This window comes from Ischnura elegans, chromosome 1, assembly GCF_921293095.1.
Source record: "Ischnura elegans chromosome 1, ioIscEleg1.1, whole genome shotgun sequence".
In the NCBI taxonomy this organism is placed as follows: Eukaryota; Metazoa; Arthropoda; class Insecta; order Odonata; family Coenagrionidae; genus Ischnura; species Ischnura elegans.
In genome coordinates this window covers 89,226,333-89,245,063 of record NC_060246.1, presented here as the reverse complement: position 1 = coordinate 89,245,063, position 18,731 = coordinate 89,226,333, and the positions used below count along the sequence as shown (strand labels likewise).

Here is an 18,731-nt window from a genome sequence, read left to right as displayed (position 1 = left end):
AGGGGATGGGAGAGTAAGACGCAATGCTCAACTCTTCGCGCCTATTGCCAAAAAGGATAATTTTAACCACGAGTTGACCATTCGACTCGTCGCGGAGCACAGAGCAGATATCCGACCCTCCCCCGCCTTCTCTGCGCCAGCTCCGTCTAGGTAGGAAAGACGCCACCCTATAACGTGTTGATACTATTATTCGGGGAAATTCAAATTCATTCAAGGAATATGACGAGGGAGAGAGCAAGCAGAGTAAGGCGTGAACATTATCCCGCTGGTGATAGTATTCCACAATCTTACCTGCGTAAATTTAATTACATCCCAAAATATGTTGAAAACAGTGTTAAAGGGTAGAATGTAAGTTGAACTAGGGAGAGGAAGGAAAAGGATAGGGTTTTTAGATCAAATGAAGTGGGGTAAGCCTTGTTGTAATTTGAAGAGGGAAATTACTGCAGGAAGGGGAGACTCCCAGAATGCTTCTGAAGTACTCCAAGGAAACCTACCTTTATGGGTAGAATAAAGCCACCTCTGACACCGCCTCTCGGCCAATCGGAAGGCACGGCCACTAACAGTGATTACGACGCAATGATTGGCTTATAATGGAAAGGCCGTTGTAAATACAGAAAGAGTCGGAAGAAGCAATGGAAAAAGGGACAGTAGTATGACCCTTTGTGACAGAGAAAATAATGAGACAAATAACGTCTTTTTAGGTTCCTTGAAAGCTATCCCTGGAACTATCCCTCTGAGACACGGAAAAATAATACAGGCATCCCCCGAGTTACGTAAGAGATGCGTTCCGGCAGACTATGCGTAAGTCGAAATTTACGTAAGTCGAACCTTTGCATTGGCGCTTCAGAAATAGCTGTATAACAAGTTGTATCGTACAGGAATGAGCGCAACCACATACGCCACCACATCCATCGCTAGAACTGCAAATTTTCACGTTGATTATTGACTTGGGATTTATAAGCGATTTTACTACAGAAATTAATGAAATTTCCTTCAAGGAATGACAAAAATGGGTCACTTTGTTATTTTTAGCACGTAAAAAACTCTATAACTATTCGATATTTTTTCTACCATAGGTTGTACAAGCGAATATATACTTCTTCGCGCTCGCATTCGAAAATTAACGTAATCATTTGAAATACGGTTATCGCTTACGTAAGTACGGATTTACGTAAGTCGAGACATACGTAACTCGGGGGATGCCTATAGTGTGATTCAGACTTATGACTGATACTCAGTTTAAAATGCAAATTTGAATGTCACAAGTTTTCAATACATTATCTATATATTGATACAAAATATTTCATGTATATTTACAATAACTAAAATTTTGAGAGCAGTAAATAATACAAGACAAATTCTAATTTTCTATAAATTTGCATGTAAGCATCGATGACAAAAGATTTGATACGTCCGTTATCATTATTTGCACTTGAGGCTACCTTAAAGTAGCATGAATGATGAATGTAAATAAAAAAAAATACCTTTATCAATTTTCACCATTAGTTATTGCTGAAAATTGTTTTTTCACTATGAGTAATATCCGCTACAGGTTATAGGTATAGGTAAAGTGGGGACGCCGTTTTGTCCTAGACGGAGCTGGGTAGATATGACGCGCCGGACGACCTATGGCCGTCGCGGCCATGGGTCGTCCGGCGTCTGCCTTGGCGGCATGCACAGAGAACACTCAAACACTCATACTCTCACTCAGGGATTCAATAATGGGGTTAATTTGGATAGGTGAGGGTAAAGCTCACCTCAGACTAAGCCACAAAAATCAAGTGCAGGTGGTCCCGTGACTCATGATTGTAAAACCGTTTACACCAAAAACTTTAGGAGTTTTGTAACCCTTGAGCGCCCCTCAGGCTTGTTCGCTCACTCATTCATTCAATGATTAAACCGGAAGTTAGATCTGTAGTGATGAGGGTAGAGCTCACCCCGTACTAAGCCACGGGTGAGTTAATATCACAGGTCAGGAAAATGAGAGCCATTTTCCTTTCAATATGCATCTCACAAAATTTCTGCGAGGCAGCCTCCAAAGGCTTCAACCGGGAAATAAATTCGGGTGACTTCGATCAGTATCATCGCGCTCTGACCATGATAACGCCACAACCCCGCACAGAGGACTAGTGAACACCAACTCGTGCACTGCGTGAAGGAGTAGGAAGGTAGGAGTGGAAAGGGAGCACAAGACGGAATGCCGAACTTCGAGCCTATTGCCAAAGCGGGTAAACGTAACTCCAACTGGGACTATTCAACTCGTCGAGGAACATCCGACCCATCACCGCCGCGACGGCCAGGGGTCGTCCGGCGCGCCATATCTACCCCAGCTCCGTCAAGGACAAAACGGCGCCCCCACTATAGCTATACATATAACCTGTAGCGGATATTACCTCGGGAAATTCAAATACTAGCTCATTGTCTCACCTTCGTGGAAAAATCCGTGACTTATAATCATTTTTCCCTATTATTTAATGTTCGTTGACTCACTCACTCCCATGGCCATTTATACTTTAAATCAGTGGCGTAACTAGGAATATGCTTTGGAGAGGGATGAGATGGCCTGGAGTGGCGAAAACCCCATCCCCCCCCCCTTGGCAACGAGGGGTCAGGGATAATTTTTGACAAATGAAAACTGGAAATACCTCTCACATCATTTTGACTCAAAAGTTTTAAATTTAAGGAGATGCAGTTACTTATTATATGTCATAGCTAAATAATAGTTTTACATATTTTTTTAATTCTCCAAGGCTTTAGAGGGGGGGATCTATCCTCTCATGAGTCTTCTATAGTTCCGCCACAGCCCTAAACGTTATTTAGCCTCGCCACTGTCTGCTTCCAACTCTTTCTAACTTCTGCATCCGCCTCGCTGACTCCCATTTTTCCCAAGTCAATCAGCACCTCATCCTTCCACCTTTTTCTCGATCTTCCTGTAGGTCGTCCTCCATCATGGTTTTCTGCCCAGACTTGTTTTTCTAGGGCCTCATGCTATCTTCGTATTATGTGCCCTGCCCATCGCAAAATGCGGCTCTTAGCTTCAACTACTACGTCTGGCGAGTTGAAAAGGTCCCTGATTTTCCTGTCGTGTTTCATTATCCAGGGACCATTTTCTCTTGCTGGTCCAAAAACTTTCCTTAACACTTTATTTTCTAAGGCAATCAACTTCTTTTCCGTTCTTTTGTCGAGAACCCATGATTCAGCACCATATACATGGATAGGTCTTATTACGATTTTATAAATTCTAACTTCGGTTCTGATGGATAAAATTTTTGATATTGGCAGTTTGCTAAGGACAAACACTTCTATTTGTTGAATTCTTTATGTTTTCTATCTCATTTATCTCAAATACATACATAAATAAGTATGACGATATTCATAGCCAGCGGAGAAAGTCGAAACAGTATTATGGGTTGCATGGGTTGATGGGGGCCCTCCGCTGGGGTTACTACGGAAAAACTTAGCCTATCGCATGCCCAGAAATGGTAATGGACGCATTTCTGGATCTTAAAAACTAGATAAAAGTTAATAAAAATGCCAATTTTTCCGGAAAAATGTTGCAAAAGTGAGAATTTCACAGCTTATTTAATTCAATAATATACAAACAAAAAAACTCTAAATTTTGTTTTTTCGAATAACCCTTTCAAAAGAGAATATGGTTAAGGTATTTATTTTGCTTTTTTACACTGAGCATGCTATAAATAAAGAAAGTTAATGAAAATTTAGAATTCAAAGTTGCATATTTTTTTCAAGTAATATGAGTCTTTTTTACTTCACCGTTCGTATAAGCTTTACGATAGACGCGAGCGTAGTGTGGGCCCCCTGAGCTCGGGGCCCTCGGCCATCGTCCACTAGCCGACCCGGCTGGACCACCCATGAACAGTAGCCCGAAGGTGATAGTATTCCAAACGCTACCGTTTGTTAAAATATTTACCAAAACTTTGCATAATTTATGCAGGAGAGATTTGATTCACAATAGAGCTTATTTGCTTCGTAAAATAATTTCAATTAGTACATTGAATAATAAAGCTAGAATCACCCGCTCTTTTTTTTACATCTCTTAAGACCGATAGTGATCATTACATAGAAGGCGGTAAAATGATCCTTTCATGTGATCGTGATGGCTCCAGGGATATTAAGTTCAATCACTTTTTCCATCACTCGGCAAGTCCATTTTTTTTCCATCGCTGTCATAATCTTTCAGCCAATCATAACGCACGGCCACTAACAGAAATTGAGACGTCGCGTTTGAATTTTATTGGATTGACAGATGTAAATACAGAAAGTGATGAAAAAAGCGATGGAATAATGGGCGGCATAATAAACGTTCATTCAGAAAATGATGAGTCGAGCGATCATTTTTGGTCAGCGTAAAACTATCGCTGCAGCAATCACTTTGAGGGACGGAAAATAAATCACGTAATTCAGGCTTAAGACTGTTATTTACGGTGAAAGGAAGGCTTGCAGCTAGGAAGTATTAAATACGTGGTCGAGATATTGATATAAAATATATCATACATATTTAAAATTACTTACATTTTGAAAGCAGTAAATAATACAAGACAAATTATAATTTTCTATAAATTTACATGTAAGCATCGATGAAAACAGATTTGATACGATCATTATCATTATAAGAAACCTATTATTACAAACCTCATTATCATTATCAGTACCTTTAGCACTTGAGGCTACTTTAGAGTAGCACGAAAGATGTTGGTAATTTAAAAAAATACATTTTCTATTTTCACAATCAGTCCTCTCTGAAAAATGTTTTTTCGTTCACCCACTCTATCTTTCACTCAAAAAAATTGAAGGAACACTGTTAGAAAATTCACAAAACCTCCAAAATTTAGCAAATGAGAAAATGGATTAGAACTATTAAAATTGTAATTGCGTTGCACGTAAGTTGAAAGGATCCTGAAAATGCCCTATACATATTACTCAGCCACGACTCGATTTCGGGTCTAAATTTATCCATCAATTCCACTTGTCTGCGAAGATTTTCCGACAATGAATCAGGAACTTCACCAAATGGACCCTCTTCGACCCCGCTCGGATCCACCTACGACAAAAATGAAGAGATTAGTTCATTTACGCACAGGGTCACTCAATGTTAACTCAATGCAATAAAAAAAACGTTTTCAAAACCAACTATGTCGTATAACTTTTGAATTTGACGTATTTATCCTTATCAGTAAACTATTTTTAAATTCCTACATAGCCAGTGATACTTGTGCTTGCTAGTAAATCGTTCTGCAGCTCATGAAAATGTTTTGGTGTAGCCGATGAGTTCTGACTAAATTTTAGGATGATACCGGCATGTACACATCCATTATTTGCCGAAAGCACGCAATGCACAAGATTGATATATTATATTTTTTCAAAAAATATAAATAAATGGTGGGTATTCTGGGATATTCTAAATATAAGTTCAAATCCTATGGTTGTTTAAAAAAGATACGTTATGCACAGCAGTTTGACTCTCTATTTCATTTTTCAAAATATATGATAAAATTATTACACAAGAGTCGAAGGAATTAACCGAAGACGTTCCATTTTAACAAACGTTTCCAAATTTCATGATAATTAGTATAAAAATCTACTAATTAAAATTTACCCCTTTCATTGTCAAGGAGTCAATAAGAATCGTGAACCCAACGACACTATCAAATCAACCAATGGAACGGAGAACCGCCGATAAAATCGGAAAGAAAAAACACCGCACCTCACCATTAAAAAATAGATTACTTGCTGCTAATCATTTCAAAAAGTGCATGAATGTGCTTATTGGTGCATGAACTGTTTATAGGTATTTACCTCTGCCGGACTTTCGGAAGCTATATGACTAGCAGTAGTAGTAGTAGTTTCATTTTGTAGTTCTGCAGGATCCATGCTGGAATAAAATCAATTGGTATGGTCAGAAACAAGAAATTAAGCTTAATAATTCGCAAATAATTATAACAATAATGCAGCAAAAAATAAATAACTAAAGAAGAAAATAATTCAAAGGTTTGCTTATTTATTTCACACGTGCTCAGTAAGTTTGAGCACACCGAAGGGATAGCCAAGGGAAGTTATTTCGCCCCCTTCCTCTTATAATTTCAAGTAAATGTTTTCAATTTGCAAACTATAAGGCGGTGAAGGCATGTCATCCAAAGTATAGTAAAATTTATGATACAAAGAAAAGCAAGGGATGCAAAGAACAATCATAATTTAATTGGATTATTTGTATAAACCATGTGAACAACCATTTCAACCATTATTGATACAACCATTACAACCATGGATGGTTACAACCATTGTCTGATAAAGAAAAAAAAATCTTCAACAAAAAGGGAAGTAAACTCCCGCGAAAATTCTATTAAAATGAAATTTCAATAAAGAATGTACCTACCTATGTTGAAAAACTTTTATGACTTGGATATCCAATGATGGAGAATGAAGGTTTCACATGATTGGTTACATTCGTCGGAGAATTCAAAATTGATTACATTTTTATTGGCGGTGGTAGGCATGACTATTTTTTACTACTACATTACAATTCAGTTCTCAAACGATTTCTCGATTCATTACGATCTTGATTCATTATAATAAAGCCATGTGATTGATATCTATCATTTGTCTTTTTTTATTATTACATATTGCTGCAGGAGGGTTTTTCTTTGTGGCAGCCTTAGATTTACACAATTGAATAACAAATCTACCTGTGTAATGACAAAATCAGAAAGAGAAGACACCAATGGTGAAAAACAATGCATTAATTCTAATATCATACAACTAAAAATTTATCATAGACCTAATAACCCAATTTCAAATACTCCCTCATAAACCACTATGTAATTAATCAATAAATGATGAACACTTATTCCTAAAAATTTCGTATTTGCGGCGAAGATCTTAAAACTAACTTCAGGTAGGTCGTTCCACTCTTTTATTCCTCTATGTAGGAAGGATAAAATTAAGGATTGTCTCGATAGTGACGTGATAAATAGAGAAAAAAGAAGAGCCTAATCGGTTTCGTAGGAATGGAATATTTTACTATGGAGTTAGGAACAATGGCAGATATTTTTGCGTGGCGTAAATACCTGATGGGGACATCATTCGCCTTGGCGTGACATTGGACCAGAATGTCTGTATCTACTGCAAAGCTTTCGACCGCAGTGGTGCACCCCGACAATGATTAAGCTGTCTGGTAAACCTTGGGCAAGCGGTTTGAATCACTTCCACAGGGTTCAAGTGCTAGCAGCCAGGTGGTAGCTAGCCGGTAATGTTTTAAAGGAGGGGTCTCCAAAATGTTCAATATTGGGGCCACATTATATGTTACGAACATTTGTGCGGGCCGAAGAAGTATAAGAAACATTGCCAGTAATTAAATTTCCTTAAAAAAATAGAGTATTATTATTATTAAAGTATTCTACCGATAAAGGTAGGTTTCCATGGAATGCTTAAGAAGAATTCCGTGAGCCACCCCTTTCATCATGCGCTTCCCTTTTAAATTCAAATTAACACCAACTACCCTTCGTTCTATCTAAAAATCCTATTCTTTTCCTTCCTCTCCCTCGTTTACCTTACATTCTTTCCTCTAACTCTGTTTTCAACATCCCCTCCCCGCTAAGTACTCGCTCAATGCATACCTTCTGTTTCCTCCGCATCTTATCTAAAAGCTGCCTCTCCTCACCCACCATTTCCAACAGGCTAATAGTGCTATAATCTCCGCATTCAGCATCATTCTTCTTTAACGGTATCGGAATTAGAACCGTAATCACGAAATCTTCCGGCCAACACCCCTCCTCATAGATCCTGCGAACTAGTGCGAAAAACCTTTTCTTACTACCCCTCCCTAGATTTTCAGCAGCTCACACGGGATATTGTCCACATCCACTGCTTTCGCAGCTTTCATATCACGAAGTGCTCTCTCTATTTCGCATCTAAGATCTCCTGCCCAAGATTATCCTCCTCTTCTTCACATTTCTCCTCTGAAGTCAATCACTCCGGCCTGTGCCTCTCTTCATATAGATCCTACACGTATTTCTTCCATCTACTCTGTACCTGTTCTCGCTCGGTTAGCATCCTTCCATCTTTAGTCTTAATTTTAGGCATGGCTTGCCCACCTTTAGCCGCCCGATAGCGACTTAACTTTGGCAAATAAAGCGCCTACCGCTTCTTCCTTCTGAAGCTTTTCCATTTCTTCACACTGTATTCTCCACCAACTCTTCCTTGCTCTCTTAGTTTCACGCCGTAATCGATTATTTATTTGTCAATACATTCTTTTTCCCTAAGTTCTTCCATTTCCCTTATCATGTTCTCCGTTATCCACGGCTTCTTTACCTACTATTTCTAATGTCAATGTTTCCAATGGACATCTCAGCCGTTCTGACTATTCCGGCTGTAATATTATCCCATCTTCCTTCAACAGTCTTTATACTTTCAATCTCCCGGGAGCTGCTTTAAACAAGTTCCTGATATTCTCTCCCCTTCGTTTCTTTTACATTCTATTTCTTTGCTTTCCTAACTTTCATAAGTCTTTTGCATATGACGTTGCATTTCATAAGTACTAGGTTGGAGTCTGAATCCGCATTCGCTCCAGGGAAGCTGCGCGACTTTTTCGCACTATTCCCAAATCTCTGCACATAGAGTTTATATTTCTATTGTACAGTATTTATGCCTGTGCCTTACCACGATGTAATCTATTTGATATCTCCCAACATACCCTGGACTTTTCCATGGGTGCCTTTGCCCTTTGTGATGATTTAAGAACGTGTTTGTAATGAATAACTTATTTATCCTGCAAAATTCTGCTGCTTTCTCACCCCTGTCTTTCTGAATTCCTAGTCCAAATTCTCCTATTTCGTTTCAATCCTTCCCTTCCCCGACTTAAGCGTTCCAGACCCCCATCACCACCAGATTTTTCTTTCCCGGAGTTTCTCTAATTAGATCCTCGAGCTGCTCATTCACCTAATCTACTTCTTCTTCCCTATGATTGCTTGTGGGCATGTAAACTTGAATATATACCACAATACCTACTCTAAGAATCATATCGCTTACTTGGTATATCTTGATCTAGCGCGCAAGCCTGTCCACTGCGACAAGGTTGTAGCCCAAGGAAAAAATGCAAAGTACAAATATACAAGGAAAAATTAAAAAACATCCTGTTCCAAAAAAATCAGGGTGAACTGAATAGATTCCTGCCTTTCATCTAACGAAACCAAATTAAGGTTGACGAATGGTCCTGCCGTTTTGACTTCAAAATTTCACTAAAATCAGGTTTCATATTACATGGGCCAATTATGAGGAATTTCTTTGGAAGGCCGGATGATACCCACGGGCCATAGTTTGGAGATCCCTCTGTTAAAGTTCTGGGAATACATAAAATATATCACCAGAAAATGTACTCAGCGCGGCGATAAGAACAGAAAAATCCATTTATTCCAAATATTTACCAGTTAATATATAAAATCTTTAGAAATACTGTTAAAAACACAATGAATTTGGTCGATCAAATCATAACAAATGTAAATTTATCAGCAGTGGTTTTTGACGTCAACATTTTGTTTGGTAAAACCCCTCCAGCAGTTCGCTCTTAGATGACTGAGCTTAGTGGTGTGACTGGCTAACACACATGACTGGCAATCGGGAGATCTGGGTTCGGATACCGGTTAAGCCAAATATTTTTACATGGCGAACTTCATCCTTGGTGTATTTAACACAGGGATTTGTTTTGCGAACCGAAGATATCTGACTAGTTATTATCCAATGCTTACTTTTTCTTACAGCATAATATCTGAAACTCGTTAGAGAAAATTACTTACCCGAGTATTTCGGTTTCATTCCTACTGCACCCAAATCGTAGTAGCAAGTCATCTCTTTCAGTTGCGACCGATGAGTTTTGGTAAGCATTCCAAACATAGTCCCAGTCTTCAGTGCCTCCTTGTATTCCGAAGCAATAAACCACCCTCTTTAATTCGAAAGGAATACTGAGTAGACAGATTAGAGAAGGAATGAATTTAGTCGTCGTAGTTGAATTCTACGAAAAACTTGAATAGCTATTGATAATTTTATTTTTTAGCCTTTTCAAATTTAGGCCAATTTTTAAGAGCTCTGGTTTAAATGTTTCTTCCCAAAACCTTATCACTAGAATAGTACGTTTTTAAATTGTAAAAATTAATATAAAAATTATGGTAAGGATTCTCTCTTGCATTTAATACAGGGATAGTTTAGAGTTCAATTCTTACCTCTTTGTGCTGTTTTCTCTCCACTCTCTGAGTAATTTGATGGCCTTGGATACGCAATGGTCTTTATTATATTTGCATGCCCAGGGTAACAGCGAAGTTCGACTAAGTTTCATCACATGGTCATCCACAGGCGTCACTTCGAATATTCGCGTACCGAAAAAACTTGTCATTATTTTCCTCATGTGTACCTAAATTAAGAGACAAATTTAAGGCATTTAATACATTTTTTAATCCAATATGTATTCAATTAGAGATTTTTGAATTATTTTCATGTTTTTATGAAGAAATAATTGAAATTTTTAGGTTTTTAGGTTTAAGGATCTCGATCAAGATAATGCTTTTCTGGAATTAACTTAAAACCCAAGAAGCTATTAGCAGATATAATTTTAATGGGATGCATTTTATAATTAAACCTTAAACATGTAGTTTAACGATGAACAGAATAAAAATAATCTCCCGAGTATTTTCAAAATTGAAAGGTAAAAGATACCGAAGACAGTGATGTCCTCATTATTGCTTCTTAAAATATATCCTTCCAATTTTTTAAAACAAGGTTATGCTTAATACAATATTTAATGTATTGTTAATTTATTAAAGGAATGAAAGAAGTTGCAGTACGGGTGAGTTCAAGTTCTGCATAACTGGTTTAAATCTCGCCCCACCGAAATTACCGTCATCTCTGCACCCTCTCTTTCGGTAAAAGAGATTTTGCGTGTTCATGAGTAAATATTTACGATAAAGTTGATTTACCTTTAAGTTAGTCAGCTCATTGGATTCCGATAGTACCGATTCCAAGAAATTGAAACCTCGGTGAGCAGCATATAAAGGAATGTAGTCTGATTCTCGATGCAAATAAGACGTTAAATTCAGGACTACACTGTAGTTTATGTAACCAGCCCTAGCCAAATTGAAAGCATCGTCGATCAGCATTGCACGCTCAACGGGCGGAATATTGCGGTATTCATTTGAATTCAAGTAATCGCTCAGGAGCATCCAGTTGCGATCGTCGTAGTTGACCCGGTAGAATCCTAAAAGAAAATATTTTTCATCAATCAGGCATATGCAAACAATGAAAGAATAGGTAAATATAAAAGAATGGATTGCATGACCCTCTTGAAGAAGACGTATGTATCACGAGTTTACATGTGACCACACCAATAGCTTCGAAATAAATGACGCAAACAAAAGACTGATGTCACACTAGAAGGCTCATTTTATTATTAGGGCTGAGTACACCAAAGATTAAACAATTAATACATTTTTAGACAACATCAAATTCTTTCCATGGCTGAAAATCACGACTTCCACTTAAGAGCTTGTGAAAGGTCTAATAAAGTAAGATAATTTGAATTAAGGAGGTGAATATACCTACAGAAAATAAAAATGATTAATATAAGCAACATTTTTACGCTATTTAGTGGATGAAACATCTGCGTAGGATCAAGAAAGTTCACAGTCTTTACGAAAAATACTTCTGCAAAGACACCATGTATATTTCCTGTGGGTCATTAATAATTTGGGGTTAAAGAGATAAAATGTGTTAAAAAAGCTAAATTAGGTTTCGAATGTTTCGATGAACTATTCATTATGACCTAGTGAAATGAAATGAAGTACTGACCTATCTGATTAAGGTTGAAGAGAATCCATTCATCAGCAGCAGGAAGGCTTTCCAGCATAATGGAATCGGAGCGGTCTTTCATCCAGTGCATAACCTTGGTTTCATTGAATTTCCCAGCATTCTGCGACGTATATTTGATCGGAACCCACCATAATTCTGGTGTAGTCTCACTGTCCGACCGATTGTAAGAAAATTTCTCCTAAATCGTGAAAACCACGATACAAAAAATTAATTAATTTAAGGAGGAAAGGGTTTATTAACCCTGAAACAATTGGTTGCATGTACTAAGACTAAGCAATTTCTATAAATTTCTAGCCGGCAAGAAATTATTAATAGTCTTCTCTCAAAAACAACATGAAAATGAAAACAAATCTACAAAATTATGGTTTTGCAAATAGAATTATCAGGTGAGAAGGCTGGAACCCGCCCTTCTTGAATGAAAGAAACTATACCATCTTCAGTTGTAACGTATGAGGCATCATATTTAGATTATTCGGGTGCTTATTGTATGCTTAGAAACCTTTTTTCAATGATGAAAACACCTTGATAAGTGTAGCGTTTGGCAGTGAATTGATTTAGTGGGATTCGCAACCTTCAATGCATTAGCAATATCATTTTCTAATTTAATATTAATTCAATAAAAATATCAACAAAAAAATTACACTAAAAATATGAGATTTATTTTGGATTTTTTGGAGTCTTCATACCTCACTCTACGGCCAAAGAACATATGCAACGATGCCAACTTTTTTGTGGATTGTAAAAAATATGTACAACAAATCGTGGAAGATTCAAGGAGTTAAGAACATATAGATACTTTGGGAGCATTCTGGCGGTAGATTGATAGAATAATGTTCAGATTAAGTCAATAATAAGCAATGGAAAAAAATCCGAGTGTTTCGACCAAGAATGTCACAAAAGAGGATCCTCAAATCGGCCTCTAAATGTGTTGTAACTCACCGCGCTTTTAAATAGGTTTACGAAAGTCACCACATGCGTCGCTGACGGACAAATTGATCCGAGTTTCACGGGGAAATAAGTTACACTTAGGGTTATTAACCCAAATTTGTGCACATTTTGACGTGATCTATCAAATTCATAAATTTGAAATACAATTCAGCACAGAAACAAACTTTGTCTGCAAAATATTGGAAAAAAGACGATCGCTTTTCACTCATCAACGCGGGGGGACATTTTGGAAAATCGATTTCAAAACAGGGGCCGTATTCTATAACTCCAAACCGATCGGTGCGGCACCGATTCGTCGGTTGCGATGTTCATTTTGACGTGATCTATCAAATTCATAAATTTTAAATACAATTCAGCGCAAATACAAACATTGTTCTGCAAAATACTGGAAAAAAGACGATCGCTTTGCACTCTTCAACGCGCCGCCGAAATTTTGGAAAACTGATTACAAAACAGGGCCGAAGTGGCCACAGAAATCATATTACTATGGGATGAAATTGGGCCTCCTCTATGCGGTCCCCTTGGGCTGGCACTAAAAATTCGATGGCGTCGGTATTCGGGCATGCTACTGGCTGCGTGAAGCATGTGGTCAGCTGTGTCAACATTGAGCTGCCGTCCACGCAAAGTAATGAGTGTATTGTGAGGGTTATTGGAAGGCTTATTCCGTTTAAGAGGCGATGTCCTCGCCACGATGCGGCGTTAAAAATATTTTTCGAAGTGTGTTACGTAGCGGAATCATTAATTCACGAAGAGGCTATTTTCTTCCTCTTAAAGGTCAGTTTCCAAACATTTTTGCAGCACGTCGACGAGCGCCAGGAGACCCACGTACTGTCTAAATTTACAACACAGTACTTGGACACTGGCTAAATTGCATTGAAAATATGTTAATTAAACGTTATTCTGCGAAGAATCTTTCTATTCCCTCCAACCTGGTACGGTTCTCAATTTATTCGCGGGACAAAGAAATACTTCTTCTTAACGTATTAATTCGCAATGACGTATTCTAATGTATAACTCCTATTCTCTCGTGTAGAAACTAGGTCCCTGTGACGTCATGTGGTGTGGAATTGCATGGGCGCCAATCTGGCCTTTTTAAAATGAGGATAAAATTTGACCCTTGCCATTCGTCTAAACCGGTATTTCTAAAACCAAATAATTTGTATATTATGAATACACTAATGGTGGGTAACGAATCGCTATCAATGCCTATCGTTTTCTTTGATGAAGGAAACTACCCTTGGTGCAATCAGAAGCCTGAGAATGATTACCTAATCCAATCAGTTCTTTGGGAGAATATCGAATCTTTATTGACCTCATATAAGTTTAATCTCTCGTGAAATTCTAATCGTCAGAGTCACGAGTGACGACTGTAGTCAATCCATTTTAGTGCACGACGGATGCAAACGCCGCACTGGTGCCGAACGTAGAAATTTTCTTGGTGTTTTAATAGAACTTATATAAACGTGACTGAGAAGACGAAAGAAAATTGGATAGGGCATTCAATTTCGAAGGAATGACTTTGTAATTATGTTATCGTTGGAGCAGCTGACGGGATCACAGAAAGATGTGGGCGATGAAAAAAGAGGACTATAATATTACAAAACAGTGACGGTTAAGGTGCTCGAAACTTTCCAAACTAACGTTGACCATTGCATGATGATGGATAATACTTGCAACGACATACATTGCCATTACCTGCTTCAAGGTTACTCTGCCGCTGAGATAATCTCTCTTCACGGTAATGACCGGGTGTCCAGCTTGAGTTGACCATGAACTCATGATTGTCTTGACCGAGAAATTTGCTGGTAGAACCTGATCAATCAATGCCTGAGTGTCCATTGCCTCAAAAAGGTGCGTATCTGTGGCTGAATTATATTTCCTGGAGGCGAGAAAAGATGCGCATCAGCGATCAGTGAGGTAAAATTGAGATTAGATAGTTTTCGTCCATTAAAAACAATCGATTACAATATTGAAAACATGGTGAATTATACAGTTTATATATTAAGAAGTGGGTTCGGGGATAAAGCAGTCATAATAAGTAGTATTCATCAACGCCCAAAATTTAGTGTATGAACACGTAAACTCTAATTATATCTGATGTTAATGAATTCTTACGGAGTAGTGAGATAAATGATGCATTTCATATTTATAATCTATGTTACATGTGTGAAAGAATTAAAATTACTTTTCAACAGATCAACATTCAATCGGGAAAAATAATTAACAGCTATCTTCAAAATCAATTCTACAACAAAGTAAGATCGAAAGTTTTGAAATAAGTTAGATTGAGAGTTTTGAAGAAGATATCATTAAATTGAATAAAGTTATTCTGCTGAATATAGTTGAGCATTGAATATTGTAAATTTGAATGAAGTTGTTCTTTCATAGACTCACCTTTGATTTAGATATGTTGCAACGCCTCGAGAAAAAGTTGATTCGGACAGAAAGTCTGACATCATCCTGATCACAGACCCAGCTATAAATAAAGGTTTTTACTTCAGAAACAAAGATGTAAAGACATTTATATGAGCACGAGAAAAAATTATCTTCTATTAATTAATGTTTAACATGATTCAATATTTAAAATATTCACACCATAATATACAGAAAAATGTGGCAGTTAATTCACATAAGAAATTTAAAAAATGAAGAGTGATTAAAATAAGAATGCCTAAATTGTATTTCATACTCCAAAATAGGACTGATGCCGAAAATTTAAATGTTTTTACAATGCATGACATGGAAAACAGATTTTTATTCAGAAATTTATGCATTTCTCCTGTAAGCATAAGAATATAAATACAGTATTTTTTTTTTAAATTCGTTCATAGAAAATTACTTGATACATTCAATGTTTTAGTATGAAAAAAATTCACCTCACAGAAGAGCCATTTTTTCGAATAGAATATACCATGAACTATTTTCCTTTTCAATTTACAAATGAGATAGAAAGAAAATAATGTGTCGTAGGTTCTGTGCTTTGACCCGCTAACCTTTTTCGTAAGAAATTTCATCAAAAACATTCTCCACATCATGCAGATCTTCGATCCTGTGGTTCATTGGTCGATCATAAAATGAGTCGGATAACAATGCGGGCTGCATGTCTTCAACAACAAATTGTTCAATCATTCTCCATGAGGGTTCAATCTGCAACAGAGCGTGCCCACGTGTGAAGCTGGTTAACAGGAGGTCGCATCGCTACCACCTGACCGTTCGTAATTTGCTTTGATTTCCTGACGTACCAATTGTTGAAGAGCACGAATATCACAAAAGAGAATCCTCAAGTCAACCTCTACATGTGTAGTGACTCACCACGCTTTTAAATGGGTTTACGTAAATCGCCACATGCGTCGCTGATGGACAACTTGATCCGAGTTTCACGGGGAAATAAGATACACTTAGTGATATCAACCCTAATTTGTGCACATTTTGACGCGATCTATCAAATCCATAAATTATAAATACAAATCATTGCAATCACAAAAATTTTTCTGCAAGATATTGGAAATAAGTGTATCGCATGGCACTCATCACCGTGCCGCGGACTTTTTTGAAAACCGATTAAAATACGACCGAAGGGGCAACAGAAATGATGTTACTATGGGATGAAATCGGGCCTACTCTCTGCAGTTCACTTGGTTAAAAGATATAATTTCATTTTTAATGTGGTTTACTTCAGACCTGCCGCGTGAGATGCGCTGAAGTTCAAATTCATTGACATAGTAAAAACATTTCCTGAGCACGGACCTTTAGATTTCCTCTAATTTATAATACCGCTGGATAATAGGGTGAAGAGGCCCCCCTCCGCGATTTTTCCCGTACTTAAGGTGTACGATTTGGGATCAAATAGGACTAACCTCCTCACACTTCCAGTGCGCTAGTGATTCACCAGGGCTCGAAAATTCGATTTTCACTGTTATTTTTATATCTCGTACTAGAATATATATTTTATATGCGTCATACGGCATTTGTAAGTTTTTTATTGAAGAAGATGCCCGATTGTTATCAAAAACTTTCTGTGTGACAAAGAGAAATGGTGTGGATTTGAAAGTTTCTAAGACATGTTATCATAAATATTTTCAAGGGGGCAACAAAGAAAAAATATTTTCCGAGAACGCATTTGAATAAATTTCGGCAAGTGCATTGGTAAAAAGTTTTAGGAGGTAGAACGTAGCGAAAAAATAAACTTGACGATTTAAAATATTTATTAAATTCTTAATAAAAAAAATTCTGGATAAAATTTCGACCAGAGTTGCAATTTTTTCGTGGCTCCGCCCATTGCATTATTAATAAATTATTGCTGCTATATGAGTGCAATACCTTATTCTTCGATTTCTGCTTCCACAATGGCAGCGATATCTCGACATACTGCCTCATACGCTGTGTATTCTATAAAGCGATAGTACTTCGTCCTTTTTTATGCACAGAAGGAACTGAAACTCATATATTATATCATTCTCTTTGCAATAACTAACACCCAGCTTATTATTTTCGCCCTAAATTTCAGCTAGACGTATTAGACTCTGAATTGGATGGATGAGGAAGATACTTTGTGGAAATACATTGTGAGATCTGAAGTGAAACACTTTGCACTTTCCACATAAAAAATTATTAAACTACAGTCGACATATTTCGCTGCACTGCAGCATTATCAAGACTAAACCAAGAAATTAACCATACCAATATGTACATAGAAAAATACACACGCGCAAACATTTGAAAATGTGGGAGGTGGGGTGGAAAGAAGGGTTGGGAGTATTTTCAGGTGCTCGAAGGGTTTTTTTCCCCATTAGCTTAGGAAGGTCATTAACCGATCCTTGACCTTGAAAGTGCATAGTGTTTCACTTCATATCTCATAATAGGCTCTGCCTGAGCTGGTACTTCCTTGTAAAAAAAATACTATCAAGTCAGGTAAAGTCAATTTTGGCTAGTTAAATATGTCTGTAACTGTCATCTCTTTAAACTCTCTTTTCCTCCGTTCCCAACTATTGTTTTCACCCCATACTCTCTAAGTAATTTCACAACATTCACAAGCTTTTATTGCAATTACACCTTCTTCACTGATTTCAACATCACAATCAAGCCGTTTCCCAAATCTATAATAGAGAAAAGATACTATTCTGCATTATGTTCCCATTTTGATTAATATTTAATTGTCCAACTTATCATCTTGCATCTAATATTTTTTCTTGATATTGCCATGGTCAGCCTCCACATCCCATCGTTTAGTCATGAATCAGGATCGATTCGATTCTTCAGTCGTTAATTGAGCTCGCTTGCCTTTCAACGTTGGCATCAGCACAATGAGCTCTAAATCATCTTCGAAATACCACACGACATCCCGAAATCAACTGTCCAGAATCAAAATGTTACCCTTATTCAAAACATTTTCACTGCATGTGGCGATTACATAATTGTTTAAAGGTAACGGAGTCATTTTGATTTGCCAAAAAAGGTCAGCGTATATTAACCGCAATATTTTCAACATTAAGGGCTGGGTACATCGAGAAATCATATGAAAAATACGACCAGATCAGGCGAAGTGATACGTAATCTTAATGGGCTTGCACACAATTGTGTATAAATAATATCCTTACTCTTTCCACTGCGAGCTTTTCGTAGTACGTGGCGAACCCTTCGCTCAACCAAGTCCAGGTCCACCACTCTGGACTAACCAGGTTTCCAAACCACTGATGTGCCAACTCATGCGCCAAGACATTTGAAATATGCTGCTTTTTTTCTGCCGAAGACTCCTCGTCGTTTAATAGTAACATTGACTCCCTGAAAGTATGAGAAACAGAATTTATCTACACGCGGTTAGTGAGAGCTGAATCAAAAAACGAAATGGTTTCATTTTGACAAAAGACAATATATGCTTTGCTATTCCTAAAGCATTGGCTTACTACAAAATT

At 37.4% G+C, this 18,731-nt stretch overlaps 1 protein-coding gene across 2 annotated transcripts in view; it reads right to left on the bottom strand.

Annotated features, from left to right (window-relative positions):
* Positions 1-4,420: 4,420 nt before the first annotated feature.
* Positions 4,421-18,731, bottom strand: part of LOC124165552 (aminopeptidase N-like) — a 32,347-nt gene continuing 18,036 nt past the window's right edge. For both annotated transcript variants that reach the window (XM_046543009.1, XM_046543015.1), the window contains 10 exons: positions 18,417-18,600; positions 15,813-15,966; positions 15,214-15,295; positions 14,515-14,698; positions 11,851-12,049; positions 10,983-11,260; positions 10,233-10,420; positions 9,810-9,974; positions 5,818-5,893; positions 4,421-5,062 (listed from right to left, as the gene is read on the bottom strand). In XM_046543009.1, the coding sequence (XP_046398965.1) occupies positions 4,850-5,062; positions 5,818-5,893; positions 9,810-9,974; positions 10,233-10,420; positions 10,983-11,260; positions 11,851-12,049; positions 14,515-14,698; positions 15,214-15,295; positions 15,813-15,966; positions 18,417-18,600 (1,723 nt within the window). In that variant the 3' untranslated portion in view covers positions 4,421-4,849. The remainder of the gene's footprint in view (positions 5,063-5,817; positions 5,894-9,809; positions 9,975-10,232; positions 10,421-10,982; positions 11,261-11,850; positions 12,050-14,514; positions 14,699-15,213; positions 15,296-15,812; positions 15,967-18,416; positions 18,601-18,731) is intronic.